The sequence below is a fragment of the Tamandua tetradactyla genome, chromosome 16 (assembly GCF_023851605.1).
Source record: "Tamandua tetradactyla isolate mTamTet1 chromosome 16, mTamTet1.pri, whole genome shotgun sequence".
NCBI lineage: Eukaryota > Metazoa > Chordata > Mammalia > Pilosa > Myrmecophagidae > Tamandua > Tamandua tetradactyla.
In genome coordinates, this window is record NC_135342.1 from 15,768,905 (window position 1) to 15,796,108 (window position 27,204).

At 44.1% G+C, this 27,204-nt stretch overlaps 1 protein-coding gene across 1 annotated transcript; it reads right to left on the reverse strand.

Annotated features, from left to right (window-relative positions):
* Nucleotides 1–1,165: 1,165 nt before the first annotated feature.
* Nucleotides 1,166–13,120, reverse strand: LOC143658977 (very-long-chain 3-oxoacyl-CoA reductase-B-like). Its single transcript, XM_077131454.1, has 11 exons — nt 12,866–13,120; nt 12,484–12,530; nt 10,802–10,877; nt 10,407–10,517; nt 10,218–10,288; nt 3,462–3,506; nt 3,213–3,247; nt 2,949–3,030; nt 2,434–2,499; nt 1,880–2,029; nt 1,166–1,724 (listed from the first exon to the last, which is right to left on the reverse strand). The coding sequence occupies exons 1-11, from the start codon at nt 13,023–13,025 to the stop codon at nt 1,608–1,610; spliced, it is 960 nt and encodes a 319-aa protein (XP_076987569.1). The 5' UTR covers nt 13,026–13,120; the 3' UTR covers nt 1,166–1,607.
* Nucleotides 13,121–27,204: the final 14,084 nt, after the last annotated feature.

Here is a 27,204-nt window from a genome sequence, read left to right on the forward strand (position 1 = left end):
GGAGATGAGGATTTTTCATGTGATGGAAGCTGTAAATATTTTCTCTTAAATGGTTACTTTTTTTTTTTTGCTCATTGCCATCATCTTTTGTTAAGAAATTTCTAAATGTGCTCCAGTAGTTTTATTTAGAAACTTATTCTTTGGCTCATGTATTTTACCCCAATATTTTATCATGTTTTTTCAAACATTCAGAAAAGGTGAGAGGATTGTACAGTGAATTCTCATGTACTCACCATCTAGGTTCTACCATTAACATGCTTTCTCAGATTTCTCTTCCCACTCTCCATTTCTGTCTCCATCCATTAGTTCCTCTTACTTTCCACTGCATCTCAAAGTAAGCTGCAGACACCAGTTGATTTCCCTAACCAATGCTGGCAGGCTGCATAGCTTTAGCAGGAGGCCAGTATTTGCTGGAGGTTCTCTTGCTATTGCTTTTATTTTAAAATCATAGTTAGACTCATGGCCAAAATAGAAAGAAATTCACCTATGAATTCTTCCAGTCCTTGTGTTGCCTTATTTACATGGAGAGTTCTGTTTTATTTGGAGTTTATGTTGGTGCATGATGTGAGGACCAGATACAGTTTTTCCCCCCAGATTTTATTGATATATTCATTCATATCATATATGCCATCCAAATTATACAATCGATATCTCATAATATCACCACTTAGTTGTGCAAGCATCCTCATCAGAGTCACTGTTAGACCATTTCCGTTACTCCAAAACTTATCAGATAGACACCAAAAGAAAACCCAGTACATCCCATGTCACTTATCTCCCCCATTACTGACCCCTAGAATTGGCATGGCACAGCAGTTACTGTTGATGAAAGAATTTTAAGGTATTACTGTCAACATAGTCCATAGCTTGTAATAGGTACCCCACCCCCCACCCCATACCACTCTATTATTGACTCTTTGTAACAGGGTCACAGATTTGAACCAGTTCATGCAAGAGCTTATTCAAATGTGTAGCGTTAATCAGTCATATACACGACTCTAAACAAACCCTTCAAACCAAAATCACCTAGAATATACACTATTCCTTATATTCCCACTAACCAACTGCCTCACTCATATATATTTCCAGACATTTTAAGTTCAACCTCATGATACTTGTGAACATATTAGATTGCCACTTGTACTTTTCTAACGACCAGAAACAATTGTATATTTTATGTTTTTTTTTATTGGGGGAGCTCTGTTTTTGTTTTTTTTTTAAATAACCGTGATTGAGATATAATTGGCATACTTTAAAATTCACCTGTTTGAGGTGTATGAGTCAGTGGTTTTTCCCATATTCACAAACTCGTGCAATCATCACTGCACAATTTTATATATTTTTAAATGGTTGCTTTTCCTCAAATGGCTATAGAGTTGTCTCAGCACTACATATCAAAACCCCATCTCCAAAAAAAGAAATAAAAAACCAAAACCCAAAACAAGACCCCATCTTTTCGCCTGAGGTTTGAGGTAACATCCTTGTCACCTAATGTCCAGGTGTTCAGGGTCCATTGGCTTGTCTGTCCATCTATTCCGACATCCGGGATGCAGTTGTCAGCTGTCCCAGCCCCGCATTGGATGGGAGAGGAGGGGAAGGACAAGGGGCTAGGCCTGCCTTTTGTCTGCCTCTCCCTCAGTGGACCATAAAATCAGATCTGTCAACCTGATTGGCAGCTGACTTTGGATAAGATGATTGCCCAAAAAGACACGTAGCAGAAAATTCTGGAAAACAGCAACACCAGGAATCAGGTGCAGCTGTCCTTGGTCTCCCCACCCATCCCAGCACTGGGTAGGGGCCTCCCCTCCTGCGGGCGCTTCTACCCCCCCTGCACCGGGGAAGGCCACCCAGCCTTCCGCCCCGGCTGCACCCAGGGCACCTGCACAGCGTGACTGAGGCACCCGGAGGTGTGGGAGGAGAGGCCCAGGGTGTCCAAGGCCTGCCGAGCGTAGTCTTCGGGGCGGGGCACCAGCAGCCCGGGGCGCATGTTGTAGGTCAAGTTTGTGGAGACGAACAGGGGGCTCACCGTCTGGTGGAGAAGGGGGTAAAGGAAAGAATTCCTCCCCACTGCGCCCCCAGGCCTTCTCCGAACCCCCCTGCTCAGTGCCACTTGCGCTTTCCTTGGGTTTGGGGTCTTCCCAGCCAGGTCTCCCAGCGCCCGCCTGCCTCCCCACCCCCCCCAGGCTCCACCCCTCAAGGAGACCTGTTTCTCCCCAGCACTGCGCAGCTGAAACCCTCCGGTGTCCCTGGTCGTCCCTGGGACCCCACCTACTGACGACCCTGACACCACCCCCAGGAGCCTCCACTGTCCCTAAGCTCCCTACATCCCATGATAGTGGCTCCCCACCCCCCCCCCCCCCGCTTCTGGGTCCACCCCCCCCCCCCAGCCAGTTCCCTTAGGGTCCCGCCCCTGCTGTCAGCGGCTGTCAGCACCTGCACGGTGATCCCCCGAGAGAGGTACTCAGCTCGCACTGCCCCTGAGAAGCTGCGCACAAAGGCCTGTGGAGGAAGGAGAGGGAGAGTCCGGGGACCTTCTCTGTGCAGCGTCCCGCCCCCGCTCCACCGCTCCCTCCCCAGCCTCCATCCAGCCCTCCCTTGCTCCCCACCCCCGTGCCTAGAACACTCCGGGGCTCCAACCGGCTTTGCACCCGAATGCCTGGGTTTGCTGGACCCGCGCCCCTGCTCCCGGGCACCGGGTGTCAGCAAGTTTCAGGCGGTTCTTTTGCCTCCCAGCCAACGTTTCTTTTTTTTTTTAAAAAAATAAATTCTGGTTTCCCCATTGTGCAGGGTGGGAGTGACTTAGGAATGGCCCCAGACCCAGGTGGCACATGGCTCCTTCTTGGGCGTTTCCCGCCATGAGCTGCGATGCCAGAGGAAAGTGCGGATGGCGGGACCTCGGGCACCGCGGCCCAGCCCGGGCCTTGGGTCTGTGGGGTCTGGGTGGGTACCTTGCTGGCTCCGTAGGCGGCAAAGAAGGGTCTGGGGCCGTTTTCAGCCTCGGAGGAGATGTTGATGACGACGCCCCTGCCCCTGCAGGAGGAAGCGCGTGGGTGGGAGGAGAGGGTCCTGGTGTCGCCCCCACCAAATCTGAGATGCTCAGAGGGACAGGGATGAGCTGGAAACCTGGGTGGGGCAGCTGGGGAATGGAAAGGCCTGGAGGTGGACGGGGGTGGGTGCAGGGCCCAGCCAGGAGAGAGGGAGGCTGTGCTCACCTGGTGACCATCTGGGGCAGGATGATGCGGGTCATCTGGAGAGAAGCGTAGTGAGCGGGGGTCGTTCCTTTCCCATCCTCTTACCTGCTCCCAGGGACCCCCACCCCCGGCTTTCCCTCAGGGCACATCCCCGGACACCCCCTCCGTGCCAGGCCCAGTGCAGGGGCTGGGGGTGGGGCCGGGACCACCCACGTACTCGGAGCTCCGCGGGCCCCAGGCGCTGCCCCCCTCCCCCCAGCCCTGCCTCACCTGGACCACCGACAGCACGTTGCAGTTCACAATATCCGACAGGCCCTGGGAAGGGAAAAGCAGCCTGTCACCCCCACCTCCCCATCCTGCTACAACTCCCATGCTCTTTTATTACCTAGATTCCGTTTTTGTAATGGTCAGACAGCTGTAACATAAAAATGGCCATTTCAGTAATTTTTGAGGTTGCTATTGGATGGCATTAAAGAGTGACAATGTGCTGATAGCACCTCTATCCAAGTGGGAACATTTTCATCATCCTGCACAGAAACTCTGTATCCATAAAGCATTAATACCCTATTCTCTCTTCCCCCCAGCTCCTGGTAACCTCTAGCCTACTTTCTGACTCTATGAATTTGCTCATGCCAAGTATTTCATATATGGGAAAGTCATACAATATTCGTCTTTTTGAGTCTGGCTTATTTCCCTCAGCATGTTTCAAGGTTCATCCACCTTGAGGCATGTCTCAGATCTTCCTTTTTAGGGCTGAATAATATTCCATTGCACAGGTAGAGCACATTTTGTTTGTACATTTATCTGTTGATTGGACATTTGGGCTGTCTCCCCGTTCTATTGGGAGTGCTGCTGCCCTGAGCACGGGTGTACAAGTAGCCCCTGCTTTCCATACCTAGGAGGGGACTGGCTGGGTGATATGGTAATTTCTGAGGAACCTTCAAGGTTTTCCACAGCAGCTATACCATTTTACATTCCAGTAGTGATTCACCATTTCTCCATATCCTCACCAATACTTATTAACCTTTGTTTTTCAGTAGCCCTCTAGTGGGTGTGAAGTGGTTCTATATGCATTCCCCCAATAACTGATGATGTTGAGCATCTTTTCATTTGCTTATTGGCCATGTGTTTATCTTCATCAGAAAAATGTCAGTTTGAGTCCTTTGTCCATTTTCAAATTGGATATTTGACTTTTGGTCCCAGTACTTTTTCACATGGAACATATTTTAAGAAGTAGCGCCACACCAGAATTTCAATGCACACACAATTCTACCCAGAAACCTGCTTCTAGGAGCGTGTTCCTCTGTGATAAACACGCATGTGGAAAATGAATATGTCTAGAGGTGTTTATTGCAACACCTAGTCATAGTCACAAGTAAGTGGCAGCACCCTGACTACCAGTCAGTAGGGGGTAGTTGAATGAAGTGTGGCGGGTGCGTGGGTTGCAGTGCAACAAGTAAAAGGAAGGGATCAGCTATTTTTATCTGTGGGGAATGATCCCCAAGATATAGTGCCACTTCTTCCCTTGACATTCAGGGCACTGTCTCTCGAAGGGGGTGCTTAGACAGCTTGTTGAGCCCTGCCAATGGCAAGTGAAGATTGAGGGTGCCCAAGGCCACGTACAGTTCTGCTGACTTCACATCTGACCAACTTAACAGAGCCCCAGGTAAGATGCAGTGGGACAGGTGTGTTCATTCCTTAACACTAGAGCCACTCTGTCCTAAACTGCCACTCTGAGCCTGGCTCCACTGGGACTAATTGCCTAATTATAGGACTTGACCATAAAGCCAAAACTAAAATCTTCACCCCTGTGTAGGCTCAAGGATATTCTAGTGTCCCATCAATTTCTCATTGTCCCTGAATGCCCCACCTCCTTCTAGGGAGATCTTTTTCACTCCCTGGGGGCCACCTTAAGACTAGTCAACCCAACTAGTGGTTTACCCCCTCGCTTGTCCCAAGACTCTTATTTCCTTAAGCAAATAAACCTATCTGTATAAAATAAAGACATCCCAAGGCTAGCCAAAGAATAACCCCTAACAGCATTCAGATTTTCAGTTCTAAATCTTAAAAACACATTTTTGTATCCCTCTTCACCCTAACTCTCAATACCTATTTGCTGCTGAATGGCAAGAGCTTAAGAATAGGGTTCCCACACAGGTTTCAAAATAATCCCTTTATCTTTAAGAATGCCTTAGCAGCAAGACTTGCCGACCTCCAGCTACCTCAAAGAATTCACTTTGTAAACATATTCCTAATATAAAAGTTAAGTTTGTTATAATCATTACTAACTGAATGTATATGGATGTGAAAAGTTGCAGAAAGGTTTAAGAAACTGAATTTTGTAGTCATTACTGACTACAAATTCCAAATGTACTTGGAAAGTTGCTTCAATGCTACTCTCAGTTAAACTCTTTTAATGAAAGGTTATAAAAAGTTTTTCTTAACCATCTGAGTACTTTATCTAAAAAACAGATTAATAGTATCCTTTCTTAATGTTTGGTGTTAACTTTATCATCCTTTATTTCAAAAAACCAGTTTTCTCACTCTTAAAAGAAAACTTAGAAAAGATCTGTTCTCTCACTTTGTAAAAGTAAAGTGCTAAAATAGTTCAACATATTACATTAAAAATGTTTAAGAATAATACAATAATTAAAAGATTTTCTGTCCTTCTGTTAACTAAATTTGTGTGGGTACAATGCTATTCATATATTTTTAAATTATTTTAAAATCGTAAAAAAAAAAGATATATTGCTACTTGAAAGAGGCAAAGTGGGGAATAGTGAGCTGCCATCTGGATGAAAAAAATACATTTATGCCCTTCCATATATATACATATATATATATACTGAGTGCTGATTTGAAAGGATTTATGTACCCTAGAAAAGTCATGTTTTAATCCTAATCAATCTCGTGAGAGCAATGGTTTCTTCTAACCCATATTTAGTACTATAGGTTGGAAAGTAGATTAGGTTATCTCCACAGAGATGTTACGTATCCACTTGTGGATATTAACCTCTCATTGGAGGGAGATGTGACTCCACCCATTCTGAGTGGGTCTTGAATACTTTACTGGAATCCTTTAAAAGAGGAAGCATTTTGGAAAAGGCTGGCGATTCTGAGAGAGCAGAGAACAACATAGCCATGAGAAGTAGAGAGTCCACTAGCCAGTGACCTTTAGAGATGAAGAAGGAAACTGCTTCTCGGGGAGCTTCATGAAGTGAGAGGCCTGGAGAGAAAGCTAGCAGATATCGCTACGTTCGCCACGTGCCTTCCCATTTGAGAGAGAAACGCTGAACTCATCTGCTTTTCTTGACTGAAGGCAGCCTCTTGACGGATGGTGTCTTGGTTTGGACATTTTTATAGAGTTGCTTTAATTGGGATATTTTCTTGGTCTTAGAACTGTAAACCTGCAACTTATTAAATTCGTCTTTTTAAATGCCGTTCAGTTTCTGGTATATTGCATTGGTAGCTAGCAAACTAGTACACTGAGAGATAGAAGACACACCCATCTGAAATTGCAGATCACTCTTGGGGAGCAGGATTAGAGAAAGAGGGGACATTTTCACCTATTTCATAAACTTCTCCTTCTGGATTTTTCTGCTGTATCTGTAAACATTCTCTGAAAGTTTAACCTATACAAACTATCGCAATTTCCTTTAGATGAAAACAACCCTAGTGTCCATCAACAGATGAACGGATAAATAAAATGTGGCACATACATAGGATGGAATATTATTCATCAGTAAGAAGGAATGAAGTCCTGAAGCACATGACAACATGGATGAATCTTGAGGATATTATGTTAAGGGAAATAAGTTAGACATAAAAGGACAAATGTATGATCTCACTGAAATAAAACAATCATAATATGTAAACTCATAGACATAAAATATAGAATATCAGTTACCAGGCTACAGAATGAGGCTAAAGAATGAGGAGCAGTTGCTTAATATATACAGAATGTTTAACTAGGGTGAAGTTAAACTTTTGGAAATGGACAGAAGTTATGGTGGCACATTATTGTGAATAGTTAACAGTGCTGAATGGAGTGTGAGTGTGGTGGAAAAGGGACGTTTAGAGTCATGTATATCACCAAAAGGAAAGTTCGAGGTTAAAACATGGGAATATATAACAGTGAATCTTGTAGTGGACAATGTCTGTGATTAGCTGTACAAATATAAAAATGTTCTTTCATGAATTAGAGCAAACGTACGATGCTGTTACAAAGAGTTAATAATAAAGGGCTATATGGGGAAAATGTACTTATTGCAAACTATGGACTATAGTTAACAGTAATATCTTAATATTCTTTCATCAACATTAACAAACGTACCACAGCAATACTATGGGTAAATAATAAATGGGGATAAGGGGTATGGAAGGATTTGGGTTTTCTTTTTATTTCTTTTCTGGAGTAATGAAAATGTTCTAAATTTGATTATTGGGATGTATGTGCAACTATGTGATGATACTGTGAGCCAGTGAGTTTATATGTCAGATGATTGTATATCTTCATAAAATTGCATTTAAAGAAAATTATATGATAATACTTTTAAGATGTTGCCCCTATTGCAAGCTGTGGAGAATCACTGATCTGTGAGTGGTTCTCAAGGAATTTTAGGAGAGTAATATTATCAAAATGGCAGGCTTGGAGCTCATGCCTTACAACTGCTCTCAAATGCCTGACATTTAAAAATAAATTGACAAAACACAGAGGATGAAAAAAGGTATAACATACACAAATTCCAAAGAGCGTAAATTTTTAGGGTACAGAGTGAACACAAATGTTGAACCTCCACTCGTATGAGAACTAAAATAGTGACAGTCTCCCAGATCAAATAAATACACTCATCACCCTTTGCCTCCTCCCCAGAGTTCACCACTGTCCTGACTTCTGCCTCCTCTAGAATAGTTTTATCTGGTTTTGAAACTCATACATGTGGAATTATACAACGTGTGCTCTCTCATCTCTGCCTTCTGTTGCCTAATGTGTTTGTGAGATCCACCCATGTTTTGTAGAGCAGAAGTCCATTCATGTTCAATGTTAGAATATCCCATTGTAATATAACTACAGCAGGTGCTTTTATGTTAAAAAAATATATATTTTGGGCTTACATTTTGGAGTTGAAGTAGCACTAAGTACAGAGAAACCCAAGCAGATGAAAAATCAAGACAATTACTAACTACAAGGAGAATAAAACATTGTTCAATAAAGGGAAAGTATCAAATCTCAGCCCACGATATGGCTCAGCTGTGGACAGTGTTTTCATATTCCCGGTAATGTGACTTTGTATCTGCATCTATGAAATACGCTGGGGGATGTGAGCCTGGAGGGTGTGGGCTTGTGGGGGGAGCAGAGGTGTATGTCAAAGAGAAATGGTCGCTAGACAATGGCTAAAACTGAAAAAAATCAAGATGTACCCTACGAACATATTATTTAAAGGCATGAGGTTATATTTGTTTAAAAGTTGACAGTGGTAGTCTCTAGGGCAGTGGTTCTCAAACAGGGGTGACTTTGGCCCCCCAGGGACAATTGTCAATGTCTGGAGACATTTATGGTTGCCACAGCTGTAGAGGGGGGTGCTGTTGGAATCGAGTGGGCAGAGGGCAGGGGCGCTGCCCACCATTCTGCAATGCACAGGATGGCCCCCCCATAAGAAGTTATCCAGCCCAGTTGTCAGTAGTACTGACATTTGAGGATATGCTCAAGGGAATGGAAAATGGGATGGGGACATATGATTTTCTTTAAAAAGCTCTGTAGAACTATTTGACTCTGTATATCCAACTCAGATAAAAATGAAAACTAAAGGAAATAGTGTTGAATTTAACAAAAGAGATTGGCAGCTGAAACTGAAGTATGAGTGGCCACATCCCATCAGAAATGTGAGCATGTGTGTGGAGGTGATTAAGAAAAGAGAAACTGTGGGTTCATGTGGGGGTCCAAAAAGAAACTTACAAATCCAGAGCCTGGGAAGGCAGGCCCTGGTTTTCCCAAGTTAACCCCTGGGAGTGATCAGCAGGGAATACAAAGGGCAGAACCAGACCCAGCCTGGACACTATATGGGCTGGGCACTGCAGAAGAGCGAGAGCCCCACCAAAGGTGCCTCCTTTACCTGAAGGCAGCGCAGACTTATAGCTTTCAAAACAACATCCCACATGATGTCCAGGGCTGTGGGTCTCCCTAGTGACATGGGACATGACTCCCAGGGATAGCCTGGCCCTGGCACCATGTGATCGACAATGCCTTCCTGACCAAAAGTAGCAAAGTAAGGTATCAGTGGCTAAGAGAGTTCAGAAAAGAGTCGAGAAGTTATCCTGCAGGCTACTCTTATGCAAGCTTCAGCTAGATGATGCTAACTGCCATAGTTTGCCCAATCCCAAACCACATCATTCCTATCAACTCTAAGGAACATCCAGGGCTCTACCTGAAATCCTATGAAGGTTCACACGATAAATTTACTTTTCAGAAACCTAAAACCTTCAGATGGTTCTTAGATAGCTAAGTCCTGAAACCCAGAGGGGTTAGTATCACCAAGAACATCAACCATTTCCATCCCCTATTGCTGGCACACCTTTTCACCATGAAGAAAGTTAGAATGGGCAAAAACCCAATATTCCTAAAGACTGGGACAAAGATCCAAAGAGAAGTAGGGGTTATAACAGGGAAGTTGGGATTTAACAAATGAGTATGACTGCTGAATCACTGTACTGGTATTTCCTTTTAGTCGCCTGTGTCCTGGAGCAACTAGAAGGAAAAACCTAAAATTGTGGAACTGCAACCCATCCTAAACTTTGAAATCTGTTCAATAACTACTTGTTAAAATGTACTTTGAAATTCATTCCTTTTTTGAATATATGTTATATTTCACAATAAAAAAAGTAAAAAAATAAACAAACAAACCAATTTTCCAGCAGAAGGTGGAGGAGTACTTCGTTCAAAGGTGGGTGCTATGCTGGATCCCACAGAGCACAGTAGGGTCTGGGGATGCTGCACTGAGCCAGCTCCTACCCGGGCCCCCCACTCACCTTGGCGAGGTTCTCGGTGTCCAGCAGTTTCCTCAGCCCTTTGTTATGGTACTGCATGCCCACGTTGTTCACTGAGCGAGAGGGGACGGATGGTTTTGTCAGTCCAGCAGTCCCAGGGACCCCAGGAGGGACAGGGGGAGGGCAACCAAGGGGGCTTGGGGCAGGGTGAGCAGGGGCCATTGAGCTTACCCAGGACTCCAACCTCCAGGTCTCTCAGGCCTGCCTCGATGGCCTCGTAGATCTCCAAGCCCCCCGTGAAGTCGGCCTGGATGACTCGTGTGGTCCTTCCATGAAGACGCTCTGGGAGGTGGGGTGGGGGGTAAGGAAACCCAGGCTCCCACTGGGGGCCAGTCCCAGCCCTGCCCCAGCCCCTGCCCCGGTTCCTTTCCAGCCCTGGCCAACCCCCAGTCCAGCCTCTGCAGCCACCCCTGATCCCCTGGCCCTCAGACCAACCCTAGTCCCAGCCACTGCCCTTGCCTAGAGACCAGCCCTAACTCATGCTGCATCCCCTGTCCCAGCCCCAGCCTCTGTCCCCACCCTGTGCAGCCCCAGCTCCTGCCCCCACCACTGTGCCCTGGACTCACCTATCTCTTTTGCTTCTTGCTCCAGCTTGCTCAGGTTTCGACTGATGAGGACGACGTTAAGACCTCTCCGGGCGAGCTATAGGGATTCATTCATGCATTCATGGGTTCACTCATTCAACAGATATTTGCCGCACACAGACTGTGTGTTGCACAGTGCCATGGATATGGAAGTGAGCAAAAGAGGTAATGGAATCTGCCCAGGTAGAGCACGTGTTCTGGAGAAAGAGTACACCAGGGAGAGGGAAGGGCCAGTGCAAAGGACCTGCTGGCACCTCAGAGGGCAGTGTGGAGGTCAAGGGCACTGGTGAAATGCAGGAGGTCTCTGAGCTCAGAGGACCTGACCAGAGCACAGGCTGCGGATGCCCCAGGAAAGGCTTCAGCTGTTATTCTCTGTGATGTAAGGACCCATTTGTTCAACACTCATTCCTTCATTCATATATTCATTCAAAATGTGTTTGCCGAGCACCTCCTGCTCTTTGCTGGGTGATGCTGGGGACAGAGGGTGACCATGAAGACCCACTCCAGCCCCTTCCCTCCCCCAGGTCCCTACCCCAGCTTCCTGCCTGCACCCTGGTCCCAGTCTTACCCCTTCTCATCTGTTCTCCACTCAGCAGCCAGAAGGGTCTTTCCAAAGCACAAACCTGCCCCTGCCTCTCTGCTGCTTAGGACCTGCCTTGGCTTCGCAGGACCCTCGGGACAAAGCCACACTCTTCACCCCAGCCCTCAAGGCCCTGCATGGCTAGACCCCCGCCTGGGTCTCCTTCCAATGCTCCTCTAAGCAATTCCAGGCATGGCAGTTTATTGAGCCCCTAGAATCACCCCTGGGATTCCTCTGCCTCTGGGCCTTTGCACATGTCCCCTCTTCTACTTCGAATGCCCTTCCATTGACACAGAGGAGCAATCAAATATTTGTGGAATGAATGACATTAACTGGGGAATGCTCAGCATAGGGGTGGGTGTGTGTCTGTCTTCTCAAACCGCATGTCCGAGGGTGATGTGTTCTGTGAGAATTAGCATCCTTTGACTTTGTGGGGTTGCACCCAAACTTCTCAATGACCCCATGCACCTGAGGAGCTGATGCTCTGTGTGTGTGTGTGATCACTCATGCACTCCCAGGTCATTCCTCCCTTCGATAAACTGTTCCCCGCATCTGCACACGCCTGGCACCGCCACAGCCCCGCCTTCCTGAGGCTCACAGTCCAGTGGATGTGACACACAGTGACAACCCAGAATATCAGCAGCTGGAAGGATATTTCCACACTTGCTCACCAAAGCCATTTGATCCACTTAGTACTTTATTTTTGTTTCCTGCTTACACGGGCCTCCCCTCTAGAACATAAGCTCCCTCTGGGCACGGCCCTTTAAGTTTTTAAAAATCTGTTTTGTCTACTTCTGCATCCCCAGCACCTAAACTTGTGCCTGACACATAGCAGGTGGTCAGGAAATAGGATTTGAATGAATGAATCAGGACTATGATGGGAGAAGGAGAGGAGCTGGTGAGGGGCTCTATAAATACCTGTTCAGGGGTAGGGTAACAGAGGGAAGGCTTCCTGGAGGAGGGGACCAGACAGATGGCATGATTTCCAGTTCAGTGTGGGCAACAGATAGGCGAGCAGATCTGAGAAGCTGCTACCCTCCCCCCACCACCTTCCCCACCCTCTTGGCTCCATGGCCCAGCTCACCTCGTGCGCGTAACCCCTGCCAATGCCGGAAGTGGCTCCTGTCACCACTGGAGAGGAGCAAAGGAGGCACGGGGAGTCAGGGGCACGTCTCCAGCCTGGGGAGCACTAGGCCCCAGCGCACCCTCAGCTGGTTCCAGATCCTTCCCCCCCGCCGATCTCCTCCTCCCCTCCCCCCGGCCCTTCTCTCACCCTCTCTGGGATGAGCTCGCCGGGACCCCCCGTTCGCCATTGTCCTCACCCCTCATCCGCCCGCGCCTCTGACGCCCGCTCGCCTGTGCCGGCACAGGGACTTCCCGGCTCCTTCGCCCCCGCCCCTGTCACCCCGTCCTTGACCTTCTTGCTTCCTGGGGTCCCCCGACCCGCTCGTGCGCGGCCCTCTCACCTGCCCAGGCTCCTTGCGACCGGAGCCACTGGGCGCCCGGGCGCACCTGGGGCAGCAGGAAGACATAGACGGCGCGGCCCAGCCCCCAGAGCCCCCAGAGCAGCAGCCACGCGGCGGTGACGGCCCCCAGCGCGCTCAGCGCGGACCACCCGGATTCCATCGCAGCCGGAGCCAGCCGCACCCAGCGCCCCGACCAGGAGGCACCTCGGGAGCCTGTATTTGCGCGCTCCGCCGGCCCGCAGCCCTGAGCCGGGTGAGATCCGCGGGTTGAGCTGCGGCCCCGCCCCCAGGCGCCCGGCCTTATTCTAACTCGCCAGCCCCGCCCACCTGGGCCACGGGGCAAGGTTCACCTCCGCGCGCTCCCCAGGGCTAGGGCTGGGCAAAGGTCCGCGCAGGTGCCCTTGATTTGGGTCGTTGAACTCGGGCATCTGTTGGTCGCCGCCCGGGTTTGCTTCTTTCCGGCGGGAGGGCGATGTGTCCCCACTGGATAGCCCAGGAACCCCGACCTCTGTGCTCTCAGCGACTAACGTTTAGGGCCCTTTCTGTCTTGATGTTTCATCTGCTTGTTCCCAGTTATTGAGAGAAATGTATTAAAATCTTTCTCTTTATCATCTGTTTCTGCCAACTTTGTGCTTTGTGTATTTTCATAGAGTCCATCCAAAATATACAACCAATGGCTCACAATATCATCACATAGTTGTGTATTCATCACCATGATCATTTTTTAGAACATTTGCATCACTCCAGAAAAAGAAATAAAAATAAAAAGAAAAATTCATACATACCTTTCCCCTTACCCCTCCATCTCATTGACCACTAGTATTTCCAACTACTCAATTTATTTTAATCTTTGACTCTCCTATTATTTGTTTATTTTTATCCATATTTTTTACTTACTTGTCCATACCTTAGAGAGAAAGAGCATCAGACACAAGGTTTTCACAATCACAGAGACGCACTTAAAGCTATATCATTATACAATCATCTTCAAGAAACATGGCTACTGGAACACAGCTCTACAGTTTCAGGTACTTCCCTCTAGATACTCCAATACACCATAAACTAAAAAGAGATATGAATAACCTCCAGGATAACCTCTCGACTCTGTTTGAAATCTCTCAGCCACCAAAACTTTATTTTGTCTCATTTCTCTTTTCCCCCTTTTGGTAAAGAAGATTTTCTCAATCCTGTAATGCTGGGTCTTGGCTCACCCCAAGATTACTGTCCCATGTTGCCAGGGAGATTTATACCCCTGGGAGTCACGTCCCACGCAGTGGGGGGAGGGGCAGTGAGTTTACTTGCCAAATTGGTTTAGAGAGGCCACATCTGAGCAACAAAAGAGGTTCTCTGGGGGTATTCTTAGGCCTAATTTTAAGTAGGCTTACCCTATCCTTTAAGTTTCATAGGGGCAAACCCCGAAACTGAGGGCTCAACCAATTGATTTGGTTGTCCCCACTGCTTGTGAGAATACCAGAATTTCTCCAAATGGGGAATTTGAATATTTCCCCCTTTCTCGCCATTCTCCCAAAGGGGGCTATGCAAATACTTCTTTATTCACTGCTTAAATCACTCTGGGATTTGTCTGGCATCATACTAACCTGGACAAACCAACAAAATTTCATGCTCTATTCAAAATTCCACGTACTTAAGGTGTTGGACTAAACTGACCACACTAACTAAAATATAAATTTTGCACCAAATAAACATTTCCCCTTTTTGTCTCACGCAGAAGTTGAAGTTTTAAAACATGGACAATATCATTGTTTACCCATTATTATGATCTACCTGAGTCCTGTCCAGATCAGCTTCATTCATATCTCTACTCGATGTCTGATCATTTTTAAACTTTTTAAATAGCTCCTGTATGGAGTAATGCTAATTTTCATAGTTTCAGAGCACTAACTGAGTCTCAGGTGTCACATAAATACCCAAAGTGTCTGGAAAAGCCCATGTTATATAAAAACAACTCAGTATCTCAGAATTTAGAATTAACAGTTACACCTTCTGAATACATGTGACTGCTGAAAGAACTTACAATCTAGGACCTTTTACAATAAGTGCCAACCTGATAACCCTTTTCAACTTTAGTTCACCAAATTTTTATATTAGAGATAGCCCATATGATTGAAACATGATAATATTTGTCTTTTTGTTCCTGACATTTCATTACTTATACAGTTCTTAAGGGTCATTCACCTAGTTATATGTTTCACAAGTTCATTTCTTTTTGCAGTTGCTCAGTAGTCCATTGTATGTATACACCATAGCTCCCCCTTCCATTCCTCAGTCATTGTACCCTTAGGCCACCTCCATTCATCGTGGATCTGGAACACTGCCGCCATAAACACCAGTGGGCGAATGTCCATTCATGTCTCCACACTAAGTTCCTCCAGGTATATACTGAGCAACGGGGGTTTCAGGATCATATGGCAAACCCACCTCTAGCCTCCTGTGGAACCACCACACTGCCCTCCAAGAGGCTGCACCTCTAACTTCCCTACTGACAGTGAATAGGTACATCTCTTCCTCCGCATTTTCTCTAGCACTTGTTTCTCTCTGTTCATTTAAAAATAGTTTTATTCACACATCATACAATCCAATCTAAGTGTATAGACATGCCTTTGCCACCATACTCTGTCTGAAGACATTTCCTTTTCTTCTACAAAGAATCCACACTCCTTTTCTAATCCCTGGCCTGCTGACATTTAGTTTTGGCATAACGCCTTTGTTACATTCAGTGAAAGCATATTACAATGTTACTATTGCATATAGAACCTAACTTACATTGATAGTACTTTATTTAAAAATGTCTATGGTTAAGCTAAGTAAGATATCTATTTTTGGTGGTTCTGAGTGTATTGTTTGTTCTCTTAAATTAAAAAAAATTAACAACAGCAGCAACAACTAAAAAGAAGCAAGAGAACACCTGCTGGGAACGAATCAAGATGCAGAACACAGAGGAATAATCATCTGCTTTAAAAAAATAATTAAAAATGCTGTTGAAGAAGATCATTTCTCTCAATTTTTTTCTAGGTGTAAAATTTTAAAATTCAATGCAGAATTCTGTAATCATGGAATCATTCATGGTAAATGTTTGAAAAAAGCTCTTGCATCGTCTGTGATGTATTAATCGCTGTATTAGCTAGCGTTCTCTAGAAAAACAAAATCAGCAAGAGATAGCTGTAGATATAAAATTCATAAAAGTGTTTCATTAACTGTGGGGATGTAGAGTCCAAGGTCTGTAGGGCAGGCCATAAACTGGTATCTCCGATGAAGTTCCTTGATGAACTCTCAGGAGAGGCTGGCTGGACAACCAGGGAATGGAACAGTCCAAAGTCCACAGGGCAGGCTGTGAAGCTAGCACTCTGATGAATGGTCTGGATGAACTCAACTAGGAGAGGCCCACTGGCTGAAGCAGTGCTTCTATGATTTCTTTATGAACAGGATATCAAACGTTTACCTGATTGTGATTTCCAAATATTTTTTCCCCATTGAGTTGGCTGCCTCTTCATCTTTTTGACAAAGTATTTTGAGGTGCAAAAGCATTTGATTTTGAGGGGGTTCCCATTTATCTATATTTTCTTTTGTTGCTTGTGTTTAGGTATAAAGTTTAGGAAGCTACCTCCCATAACTAGGTCTTAAAGATGTTTCCCTACATTTTTTTTTTTTGGAGCTTTATGGTACTGGTTCTTAAATTTACATGTTTGGTCCACTTTGAGTTAATTTTTGTATAAGGTGTAAGGTAAGTGTCCCCATTCATTATTTTGGCTATTGATATCCAGTTCTCTCATGTCCATTTATTGTAAAAACTATTTTGCTCCCATTCAGTGGATTTGGGGGCCTTGTTGAAGATCAGTTGACCTTAGGGTTGGGGTCTATTTTTATGCTCTTGATTAAATTCCATTGGTCCGTACTTATATCTTTGTACCAGTACCATGCTGTTTTAACCACTATCTTTATAATAAATTTTAAAATCAGAAAGTTGTTACTCCCACTTCATTCTTCTAAGTTTCTTCCTAGATAATTGATTCTTTTAGTTGCCATTTTTAATGACATTTTTTTCCTTAATTGTCTCCTCAGTTATATCATTGCTTGTATGTAGAAACATTATTGATTTTTATACATTGATTTTATATTCCACCACCTTACTGAATTTGTTTATTAGCTCAAGTAACTTTGCTGTAGACTTCTCAGGATTTTACAAAAGTATCAGGTCATCTGCAAACAATGAAAGTCCTTTTATTAGCTAGGGTTCTCTAGAGGAACAGAATCAGCAGGAAATATCCATAGATATAAAATTTATAAAAGTATCTTACATGACATGGGAATGTAGAGTCCAAGGTCTGTAGGCAGGCTGCAAGCTGGTAACTCTGATGAAGGTCTGCAATGAACTCCACAGGGGAGGCTCATTGGCTGAAGCAGGAAGAAGAACTGTCTGTTCTGAATCCTCCTTAAAAGCCTTCCAGGGATTAGATTAAGCATCACTCATCACAGAAGATACTACCCTTAGCTGATTATAAATGCAATCAGCTGTGGATGCAGCTGATGTAATAATGATTTAAGTCCTCATAGCAAAAGATAGGCCAACGCTTGCCTGACCAGACAAATGGGCACCACCACCTGGCCAAGTTGACACATGAACCTGACCAGGAGAGTCCACCCCTTGTCAACTCGGCAGCTATACACATCACCTTGAACTATACTTAATCTCCAAATAGAAAACAATGCAAGGCACATTTTTTTCCTCACCAAACAATGCTCAACTGTCCCATGTATAGCCAGAAATGCATTAAATCTCCCCAGAATAAGGTGCAAGTCCTTGGGTAATATTCATTCTTAAACTTGATAACTTACAACTTAAATCCTATACCAAGGACAAAACAGCATTCCAGTAATTGTTTTTGTAACTGATCACATGGTCATAGTTCATACTTATCACTACCTTCTTCCACCACCCATTCCATGTTCCCTTTACCCTCAGCAAGCACTTCAGTTAGCCATGATTCTTTGCCAGGTGGGATGATCCAGACCTCCATTCTTGAAGTTTCAGAGCCATTGGCATTCCTGCCTGGATTGGGTTGTTGCAGTTTTCCATTGATTTTAATCACAGGCATGGTAATACTAAAAGATGCCCTAGAGGATCTCCTATATTCCAGGAAACCCCCCTTTTTTTCCCTCTCACCTCCATTGTGTAGTTGTAGTTCTATTTCTCTCTGATATTCAGGGTCAATCACCCAAGCCAGTAAAGTAATTCCCTCCTTGGCTTGTTAATCCAGGGGCATGAGTAGTCCAAAATGACTAAGTGGCAGTCTTAGATTCCAGTTCCATGGAATCATTGTTGTTTCTCCTGGTGGAAGCACCCCCTCTTCTGGAATTAAATCATGTAGACACAGCAGAGCTCAAGTCACTGGAAGAGGAAGCAACCATTTTCCTAGTGGATCACCAGGAATAATAGTGAGTGGTGCCACTCCCATTTCCACCCCTTGGTTCCTGGACCCATGGATCCTGGCTATGAGAGAAACAGCACCATACAGTGGACACTGATTCAGAGCATACACAACCTCCTGGAGAACATCACCCCAGCCTTGCAAAGTATTGCAGCTAGTTGGCACTGTATTTGAGTTTTCAAAAGGCCATTCCAAAGTTCTGTCAATCCAGCTGCATCTGGATGATGGGGAAAATGATAAGACAAGAGAATTCCATGAGCATGTCCCCATTCCCACACTTTATTTGCTGTGAAGTGTGTTTCTTGATCAGAAGCAATGCTGTGTGGAGTACCATGATGGTGAATAAGGCATTTTGTTAGTCCATGGATGGTAGTTTTGTCAGAAGGGAAAAGCAAACTCATATCCAGAGTATGTGTCTATTCCAGTTAGAACAACTTCCTTGAAGCCAGTGGTCCAATGCAATCAACCTGCCACCATGTAACTGGCTGGTCACCGCAGGGAATGGTGCCATATCAGGGGCTGAATGTGGGTCTCTGCTGCTGGCGGATCGGGCACTAGCAGTGGTTATAGTCTGGTCAGCCTTGGTGAGAGGCTGATGGAATCCACAGACTGGGTCATCTTATCCACTTGATTATTAAAATCTTCCTCAGCTGAAATCATCTTCTTGTGCACATTCACATGGCTCACAAATGTCTTCATGTTTTTAGCCCACTCAGAAAGGTCCATCCACATACTTCTTCCCCAGACCTCTTTTTCACCAATTTTCCAATTATGGTCTTTCTAAGTCCCTGACCATCCAGCCAAACCATTAGCAACAACCCATGAGTCAGTATACAAAATGCACCTCTGGCCAGATCTCCTCCCAAGCAAGATGAATAAGTGGATGCGCTGCACAAAGTTCTGCCCACTGGGAGGATTTCCCCTTACCACTGTCCTTCAGGAACACCCCAGAAACAGATCATAGTGCTGTAGCTGTCCACTTTCGGGTGGTACCTGCATATCATTCAGAACCATCTGTAAACCAGGACCAAATTCTCTCTTCCTCAGTTAATTCACTGTAAGGTACTCCCCAGGGAGCCATAGCTCTGGTCTGGGAAAGAGAAGGGACCTTGGGCATTTGGGCCACTTCACATATAGCTTACTTGAGCCTTCAGGACCTGCTCTGGCCCTCTCTCATATATAACATTTCCATATTATGATGGAGTGCTGGGGCGCATGCCCAACTTTATGGCTTGATGGGTCAGACAACACCCAGCTCATGATAGGCAACTCAGGTCTCATGGTAGCTTGGTGGCCCATGGTTAAGTGTACAGTCTCTGCTAGGCCCAGTAGCAGGCCAAAAGCTGTTTCTCAAAAGGAGAGTAGTTATCTGCAGCAGACGGTAAGGGTTTGCTCCAAAATCTTAAGGGTCCGCATTGTGATTCTCCTATAGGGGCCTGCCAAAGGCTCTGGACAACATCTCTATTTGCCACTGACACATCCAGCACCACTGTATCTGCATTGGATGTACAGCATCCTGGACCTGTTGCAGAGCCTCCTCTTGCTCAAGTCCCCACTCAAAATTTAGCTGCTCTTCTCGTCATTCAATAAATAGGCTGGAGTAACACACCCAAATGAGGAATATCTTGTCACCCAAATTCAAAGAGACCAACTAGGCATTGTGCCTCCTTTTGGGTCATGGTAGGGGCCAGATGCAGGAACTTATCCTTCCCCTTACTAGGGATATTTTGACATGCTCCACACCACTGGACACTTAGAAATTTCACTGAGGTGGAAGGTCCTGGTATTTTTGTTGGATTTATCACCCATCCTCTGACACGCAAATGCCTTACCAATAAGTGTAGAGTAGTTGCTACTACCTTCTCACTAGGTCCAATCAACATGATATCATCAATATAATGGACCAATGTTATTTCTTGTGGGAGGGAGAAATGATCAAGGTCCCTGCATACAAGATTATGACATAGAGCTGGAGAGTTGCTACACCCCTGAGGTAAGACAGTGAAAGAACATTGCTGACATTGCCAGCTGAAAACAAACTGTTTCTGGTGGTTCTTACTAGGAGCTGTTGAGAAAAGAGCATTTGCCAGATCAATAGCTGCATACCAGGTACCAGGGGATGCATTCATTTACTCCAGCAATGATACCACATCCAGAATAGCAGCTGCAATTGGAGTGACCACCTGGTTGAGTTTAGGATAATCCGCTGTCATCCTCTAATCCACTGTCATCTGTTTTCTTCACAGGCCATAGAGGAGAGCTGAATGGGAATGTGGTGGGAATCACCACCCTTGCATCCTTCAAGTCCTTAAGAATGGCAGTAATCTGCACAATCCCTCCAGGAATTAGTATTGCCAGTGATTTAATATTTTGCTAGGTAGGGGCAATTCTAGTGACTTCTACTTAGCCTTTCCTACGATAATAGCCCTCACTCCAAGAGTTAAAGCGCCAATGTGGGGATTCTGTTAGTTGTTCAGTATGTGTATTCAAATTATGTATTCTGGAACTGGGGAAATAACTGAACCCACTGTGAGGTACACCTGAGTGAAAACTCCATAGATTACCTGACCTCCATAAGTCCCGACTCTGAGTGGTGGACCAGAGTGGTCTTTTGGGTCCCCTGGACTTAATGTCACTTCTGAACCAGTGTTTAATAATACTGAAATATCTGATCATTTCCTTTTACCTAATGCCCAGTTACCCTGGTAAACAGCCTTCGGTCTCCTTGGGGAATGCTTGGAGGAATATTAACATATAAATTTGTGGCAGCGTAATTGGGTCCTCCCCCAAAGGGACCTGGCCTTCTCCTCATTAAAGGGACTCTGGATCTGTAAATTGTCTCAAGTCCCGGAAATTGATTAAGAGACCACGACTCTCTGTTTTTGTAATTCAAGTTAGACTTCTGTTCACTTGACCAAAGTAGAAAACCAATTTTTTGTTTATACAGCTGAAAGAAGAATTTAGTAAGCTGCCCACCTATTGTACTTCTAGGTACCCCATGATCTACTAGCCAATGCCACAAGTCTCTGAGAGTCAGACTATTTTGACTACTGCTTTGAGTCTACTGTCTGTTATCATAGCCATGTCCATCTTGTCTTTGGTGATTAATTGCTGTCACCTGGCTTCTGCCAACTCAGGATCTGATCATTCCCATTGTGTTTAAGGATTCCAGCTCAGTGATAGCAGTTCCCACAGTAATATCTGACCTACAGAGAAAGGCAACTACAGGGCTCTTCAAGGATGATGGCATAGTCTCACAAATATATTTCTCAGAGTTCTGGTAAAAGGTGCATCTTGCAGACATTCCTGGGATGTATCATGAGCAAGCTTTCCATGATAAATCCACTCTAACGTTCCAATCTCTCTAAGCCTTCATCTGCATTATACTAGGGCAGTTCTGGCATTTTAACCTCAGGTAACATCAGCCACTTTTTGATCCATGTTTCAGCCAACCATCCAAACTGTTAATGCCTTTTCTAACCTTCAAGCTATAACATTGAATGCAGAATTTCTGCTTAGTGGATCCATATCAACAATGCAGCCTGATCCAGCTTTATAATCCTTCCACCATTATTCCACACCCTTAAAATCCATTGCCACACATATTCCTCTGATTTCTGTCTATTTAATTAGAAAATTCATGCAGTTCTTTTGGAGTATAAAGTACCTCCTCATGGGTGATACTTTGTACATCACCATTTGGGGCTTGTTGGGACTTTAATCTAGGTATAGGTTTGGAAGAAGTGAGGGGTGGTGAGGGTGGGTCTTGAAAAGAATTAGAAGAATTTTAAAAATTTCCAAGCCATTTCCTTCAGGGCATTCATTTGCAGTTTCATCTGATGAAACATGATTAATCACTCTAGGGCTAATTCCTTCAGGTGGAGGTTGGGTGGCTGGAAGTGGGGTGGTTATGTCCTCAGAGCAGACTCTTATAGGGTTATCTAGAGAGCACTCAGCATGACCTAGGGTTTCAACCTCTCCAGTGACATCATCATCAATCCATATGTTGCCATCCCATTTTCAGGGTCCCAGTCCTTTCCAATCAGTGCATTCACTTAAACGGCTGACATCATGCAACATTGAGATTTCAGTTTACTTTGTAAAGTTGATACTCTAACAATAAGATTCTGAGTCTGATTTTCAGAGATCTCAAGTCTACAGAAAATAAGATTTTCCTTCAGGACACTCACAGAAACTTCTACATCTATCAGATGACCCTTAAGCTTCTCGTTTGAAGTCGTAAGCCCATTCCTTTCATTCATTAATGTATCCGGTGTATGTAACAAAAACCAGCCAACATCTCTATACTTCTTATTTCCACAAAACTCCATAAAGGTGTCAAAAACATTATCCCCTGGAGCCTGACTTTGTACAAGCGAATCATTAGAAGAATCGAATAGTAATATTTTGACTATCTCTTTTGCCAACTCACTCTATGGACTGGCAGTGTCATTCTGATTATGGGAATCAGAATCCTTAGTGCCTTTGACTCCAGTCAGAGTAGAAAAATAATGAGAAAAATCCATTTTAAAAAAGATTCTATTTCCTAAGAACCACTCCCGATACCAAGCTGCATTAGCTGTTTCTCTAGAGAAACAGAATCAGCAAGAAATATCTGTGGATACAAAATTTATAAAAGTGTCTCATGTAACCACGGGAATGTAGAGTCCAAGTCCTGTAGGCAGGCCACATGCTGGTTACTCCAATGAAGTTCCACAATGAATTACTCAGGAGAGGCTCACTGGTTGAGGCAGAAGAGTGACTGACTTTTGAGGAATCCTCCTCAGAAGCCTTCCAGTGATTGCATTAAACATCACTCATTGCAGAAGACACTCCCATTAGCTGATTACAAATGCAATCAGCGATGAATGTAACAGATGTAATCGTGAGTTAAGTCCATGAAATGTCCTTATAGCAATAGACAGGCCAGCACTTGCCCAACCAGACAATTGGGCACCGCCACCTGGCCAAGTTGACACATGAACTTGACCATTACAGTTCTACTTCTTTAATTTTGATGCACTTTATTTCTTGTTCCTGCCTGATTGCTCTAACTTCTAGAACAATGGTCTATAATAGTGGCGACAGAGGGCATCCTTGTCTCATTCCCAGCCTTCAGGGGGCAAGGTTTCAGTCTCTCACCATTGAGTATTATGCTGGTTTTGGGTTTCTCATATATGCCCTTTATGTGAGAAGTTACCTTTGAATCTTACTTTTTGACTTTTTTTTTTTTTTACCGGAAAAGATGTTGAATTTTGTTGAATGCTTTTTCAGCATCAGTTGAGTTGATCATGTGCTTTTCCCCTTTCGATTTGTTAATGTGCTGTACTACATTAATTGAATTTCTTGTGTCGAACCAGCCATGGCATTCCTGGTATAAACCCACATGGTCATGATGTATGATTCTTTTAATGTGTTGCTGGTTATGATTTGCTTATATTTTATTGAGAATTTTTGCACTGATGTTCATTAGGGAAATTGACCTGTAATTTTCCTTTCTAATAGCATCTTTACCCAGTTTTGTTCCTAAAATGATAGCTTCATAAAATGAGTTAGGTCGAGTTCCTTTTTCCTCAAATTTTTGGAAAAGTTTGAGCAGAATTGGTGTTAGTTCTTTATGGAATATTTGATAAAATTGCCCTATAAGGCCATCTGGCCCTGGGCTTTCTTTGAGGAAGATTATTGATGACTGATTGAATATTTTTAATTGTGATTGGTTTGTTGAGATCTTTCATTTCTTCCTGAGTCAGTGTATTTTGTTTGTGTGTATCCAGAAATATGTCCATTTCATTTAAATTGTCTAGTTTGTTGGCATATAGTTGTTCATAGTATACTCTTATGATTTCTTTTATTTTGTCTGGGTCTGTGGTAATGCACATCTTCTCATTTCCGATTTTGTTTATTTGCATCCTCTCTCTTTTTTAATTTGTCACTCTTGCTAGTGGCCCATCAATTTTATTGATTTTCTCAAAGAACCATCTTTTGGTTTGATTGATTCTTTCTATTGTTCTCTTGTTCTCCCATTCATTTATCTCTGCTTTAATCTTTGTTATTTCTCTTCTTCTATTTGCTTTGGGGTTAGTTTGCTGTTCTTTCTCAAGTTCCTCCAGGTGTTCTGTTAAGTCCTCGATTTTTGCACCTTCTTGTTTTTTAATATAGGTATTTAGGGCAATAAATTTCCCTCTTAGCACAGCCTTTGCCATATCCCATAACTTCTGATAAGTTGTATTCTCATTTTCATTCATCTCCACATGGCTACTGATTTCTCAACCTATTTCTTTTTTGCCTCACTGGTTTTTTAAGAGTGTGTTACTTAATCTCCATATATTTGTGAATGTTCTTGTTCTTTGGTGGTTACTGTGATCCAGCTTCATCCCAGTGTGATCAGAGAAAATGCTTTGAATAATTTCAATGTTTTTGAATTTATAAAGACATATTTTGTGCCCCAGCATATGATCTATCCTGGAGAATATTTCATGTGCAGTATAGAAGAATGTATATCCTTGTGCTTTGGGGTGCCATGATCTATATATGTCTGTTAGGTCTAATTCATTTATCAAGTTATTTAACTTCTCTATTTCCTTGATGATCCTCTGTCTGGTTTTTCTATCTATAGAGGAGAGCAGTGTATTGAAGTCTCCTATATTATTGTTGAAACATCTATCACTCCCTTCAGTTTTTGCCAGTGTCTGTCTCATGTACTTTGGAGCTCCTTGAATGGGAGCATAAATATTTATGATTGTTATATCTTCTTGGTGAATTGACCCTCTAATTAGTATGTAATGTCCTTCTTTGTCTCTTATGATGTCTTTACATTTGGTGTCTGTTTTGTCCAATATTAATACAGCTATTCCTGCTTTCTTTTGGTTACAACTTGTGTGGAAAATCTTTTTCCATCCTCTCACTTTCAATCTATTTGTATCCTTGTGTCTGACATGAATCTCTTGTAAGCAGCATATAGCTGGATTATATTTCTTAATCCATTTTGCCGATCTATACATTTTAATTGGTAAGTTTAGTTCGTTAACATTCAAAGTTATTACTAAAAAGGCATTTCTTGATTCCACGATCTTATCATTTTAATTTCATTTGTCAGATCTGTATTTTCTTTTCCCTCTTTCTCTTCATATTCCTTAAATTACCCTTAGTGGTACTCTTCAATTCTGTGTCCTCCTCAAGACCTCCCTCTCCTGTCTATTTTTTTTCAGCTGGCAGAACTACTTTTAATATTTCTTCTAGGGCCAGTCTCTTGTTGACAAATTCTTTCAGGACTTCTTTGTCTATGAAAACTTTAATCTCTCCCTCAATTTTGAAGGACAATTTGGCTGGGTACAGAATTCTTGGCTGGAAGACCTTCTCTTTCAGGATCTTAAATATATCATATAGTGACTTCTCACCTCCAGGGTGTTAGTTGAGTAGTGTGAACTCAGTCTTATTTGGTGTCCCTTGTATGTAGTAGATTGTTCTTCTCTTGCCACTTTCAGGAATTTCCACCTCTCTTCAACATCTGACAGACTGATTAGTATGTGCCTTGGGGAAGGCCTATTTGGATTTATTCTGCTTGGAGTTCATTGGGCTTTCTGACTTGTATAATTATGTCCTTTATGAGGGTTGGGAAATTTTCACCAATTATATCCTTAACTACTCTTCCTACCCCTTTACTGCTCTCTTTTTCTGGGACTCCAATGATTCTTATATTTGTGCGCTTTGTTTTGTCTATCATTTCCCTGAGTTCCAAATCAATTTTTTCTGTTTTGAGTCTTTGAAGTCAATTATCCTGTCCTCTATATCACTTATTCTTTCTTCTGTCTCTTCAAATCTGGTGTTGCGTGCCCCTAGTATGCTTTTTATTTGGTCAACAGAGTCTTTATCTCTGTGATATCTGCTATTTTTCTATTTATTCTTTCAAATATCTCTTTATGCTCTTCAACTGTCTTCTTGATCTCCTTTATGTCATTTGCTATCACACGTATCTTATTAAGTAGATTTGTATGAACATCTTTGATTAGTTGTTCCAATGTCTGTGTCTTCTTTGGTGTTTTAATTTCATCATTAGGCAAGGTTATATCTGTTTGCATTGTGACATGCTTAGTGATCTTCTGCAGTTTCGTGGCATGTAAATACCTTGATTAATTTACTTTGGGAGTTGATTTCTTCTCATAGTCTGGGGCCTTGTGTTTGCGGGATGGTTGTACAGCAGAGAGCAGGGCATGGGGTGGGCACTTAGTGTGGTGATTTGTTTCAGGGTAGGTATAAGTGCAGGTTTGAGATATTATGCTGATGCTTGTGAATGTGAGTGCCCAGTGGCCAGGGAGGATGTAATTGTGCGGGTGCACCAGTCTGTGGGGTGTAACACTGGTGTGTGCTGGTCTAAGGCATGGGGCCCTTTGTCCACATGAGTAGAGCTGTGGCAGCAGTTCACTAGTATGCCTTTGTGGAACGGGAATAGATGTGACCTGGCTGCACAGGTCAGCACTTTCTCACAGCTGGGAAGTGTGGCTGAGGACCATGTGCATGCATGGTGCTAGGACTGCTGTAAAGTTTGGTTCCCAGAGCTGAATGATGTGATTGGAAGCCCGTGTACATGCGTGGGCCTGGGAGTGCTGTAAACAGATATGCAGAGCTCAGAGGGGGTTTGGTGGAGTGAGGCTGTGTGACACTATGGATGGGTGGCAGGGGTAGCCTAGATGTGAAGGTTATTGCCTGCAGCCTTTATGTGCTGGCAACAGCCTGCAGGGAACTGGGAATGGGAGGTAGTCCTCAGGAAAGGTACAGGAGTGGTGGCTTGGGCTGCACTTGGGGTGGGGGTGGGGGTCAGGTGTGTGCACTGGGGACTGGGTGGGTGTGGGCACCTGGAGCATGGGGAATGGGAGCAGGTGATGGGGTTTGGGT

Bases quoted from the DNA above. Each gene is read 5' to 3' on its own strand.
- LOC143658977 (XM_077131454.1), bottom strand. From the start codon at position 13,025: ATGGAATCCGGGTGGTCCGCGCTGAGCGCGCTGGGGGCCGTCACCGCC. The intron at 10,878-12,483 runs GTGAGCTGGGCC...GAATCCCTATAG, and splicing joins GCAGGGGTTACGCGCACGAG to CTCGCCCGGAGAGGTCTTAA. The intron at 2,030-2,433 runs GTGCTGACAGCC...CTTCTCCACCAG, and splicing joins CTCGGGGGATCACCGTGCAG to ACGGTGAGCCCCCTGTTCGT.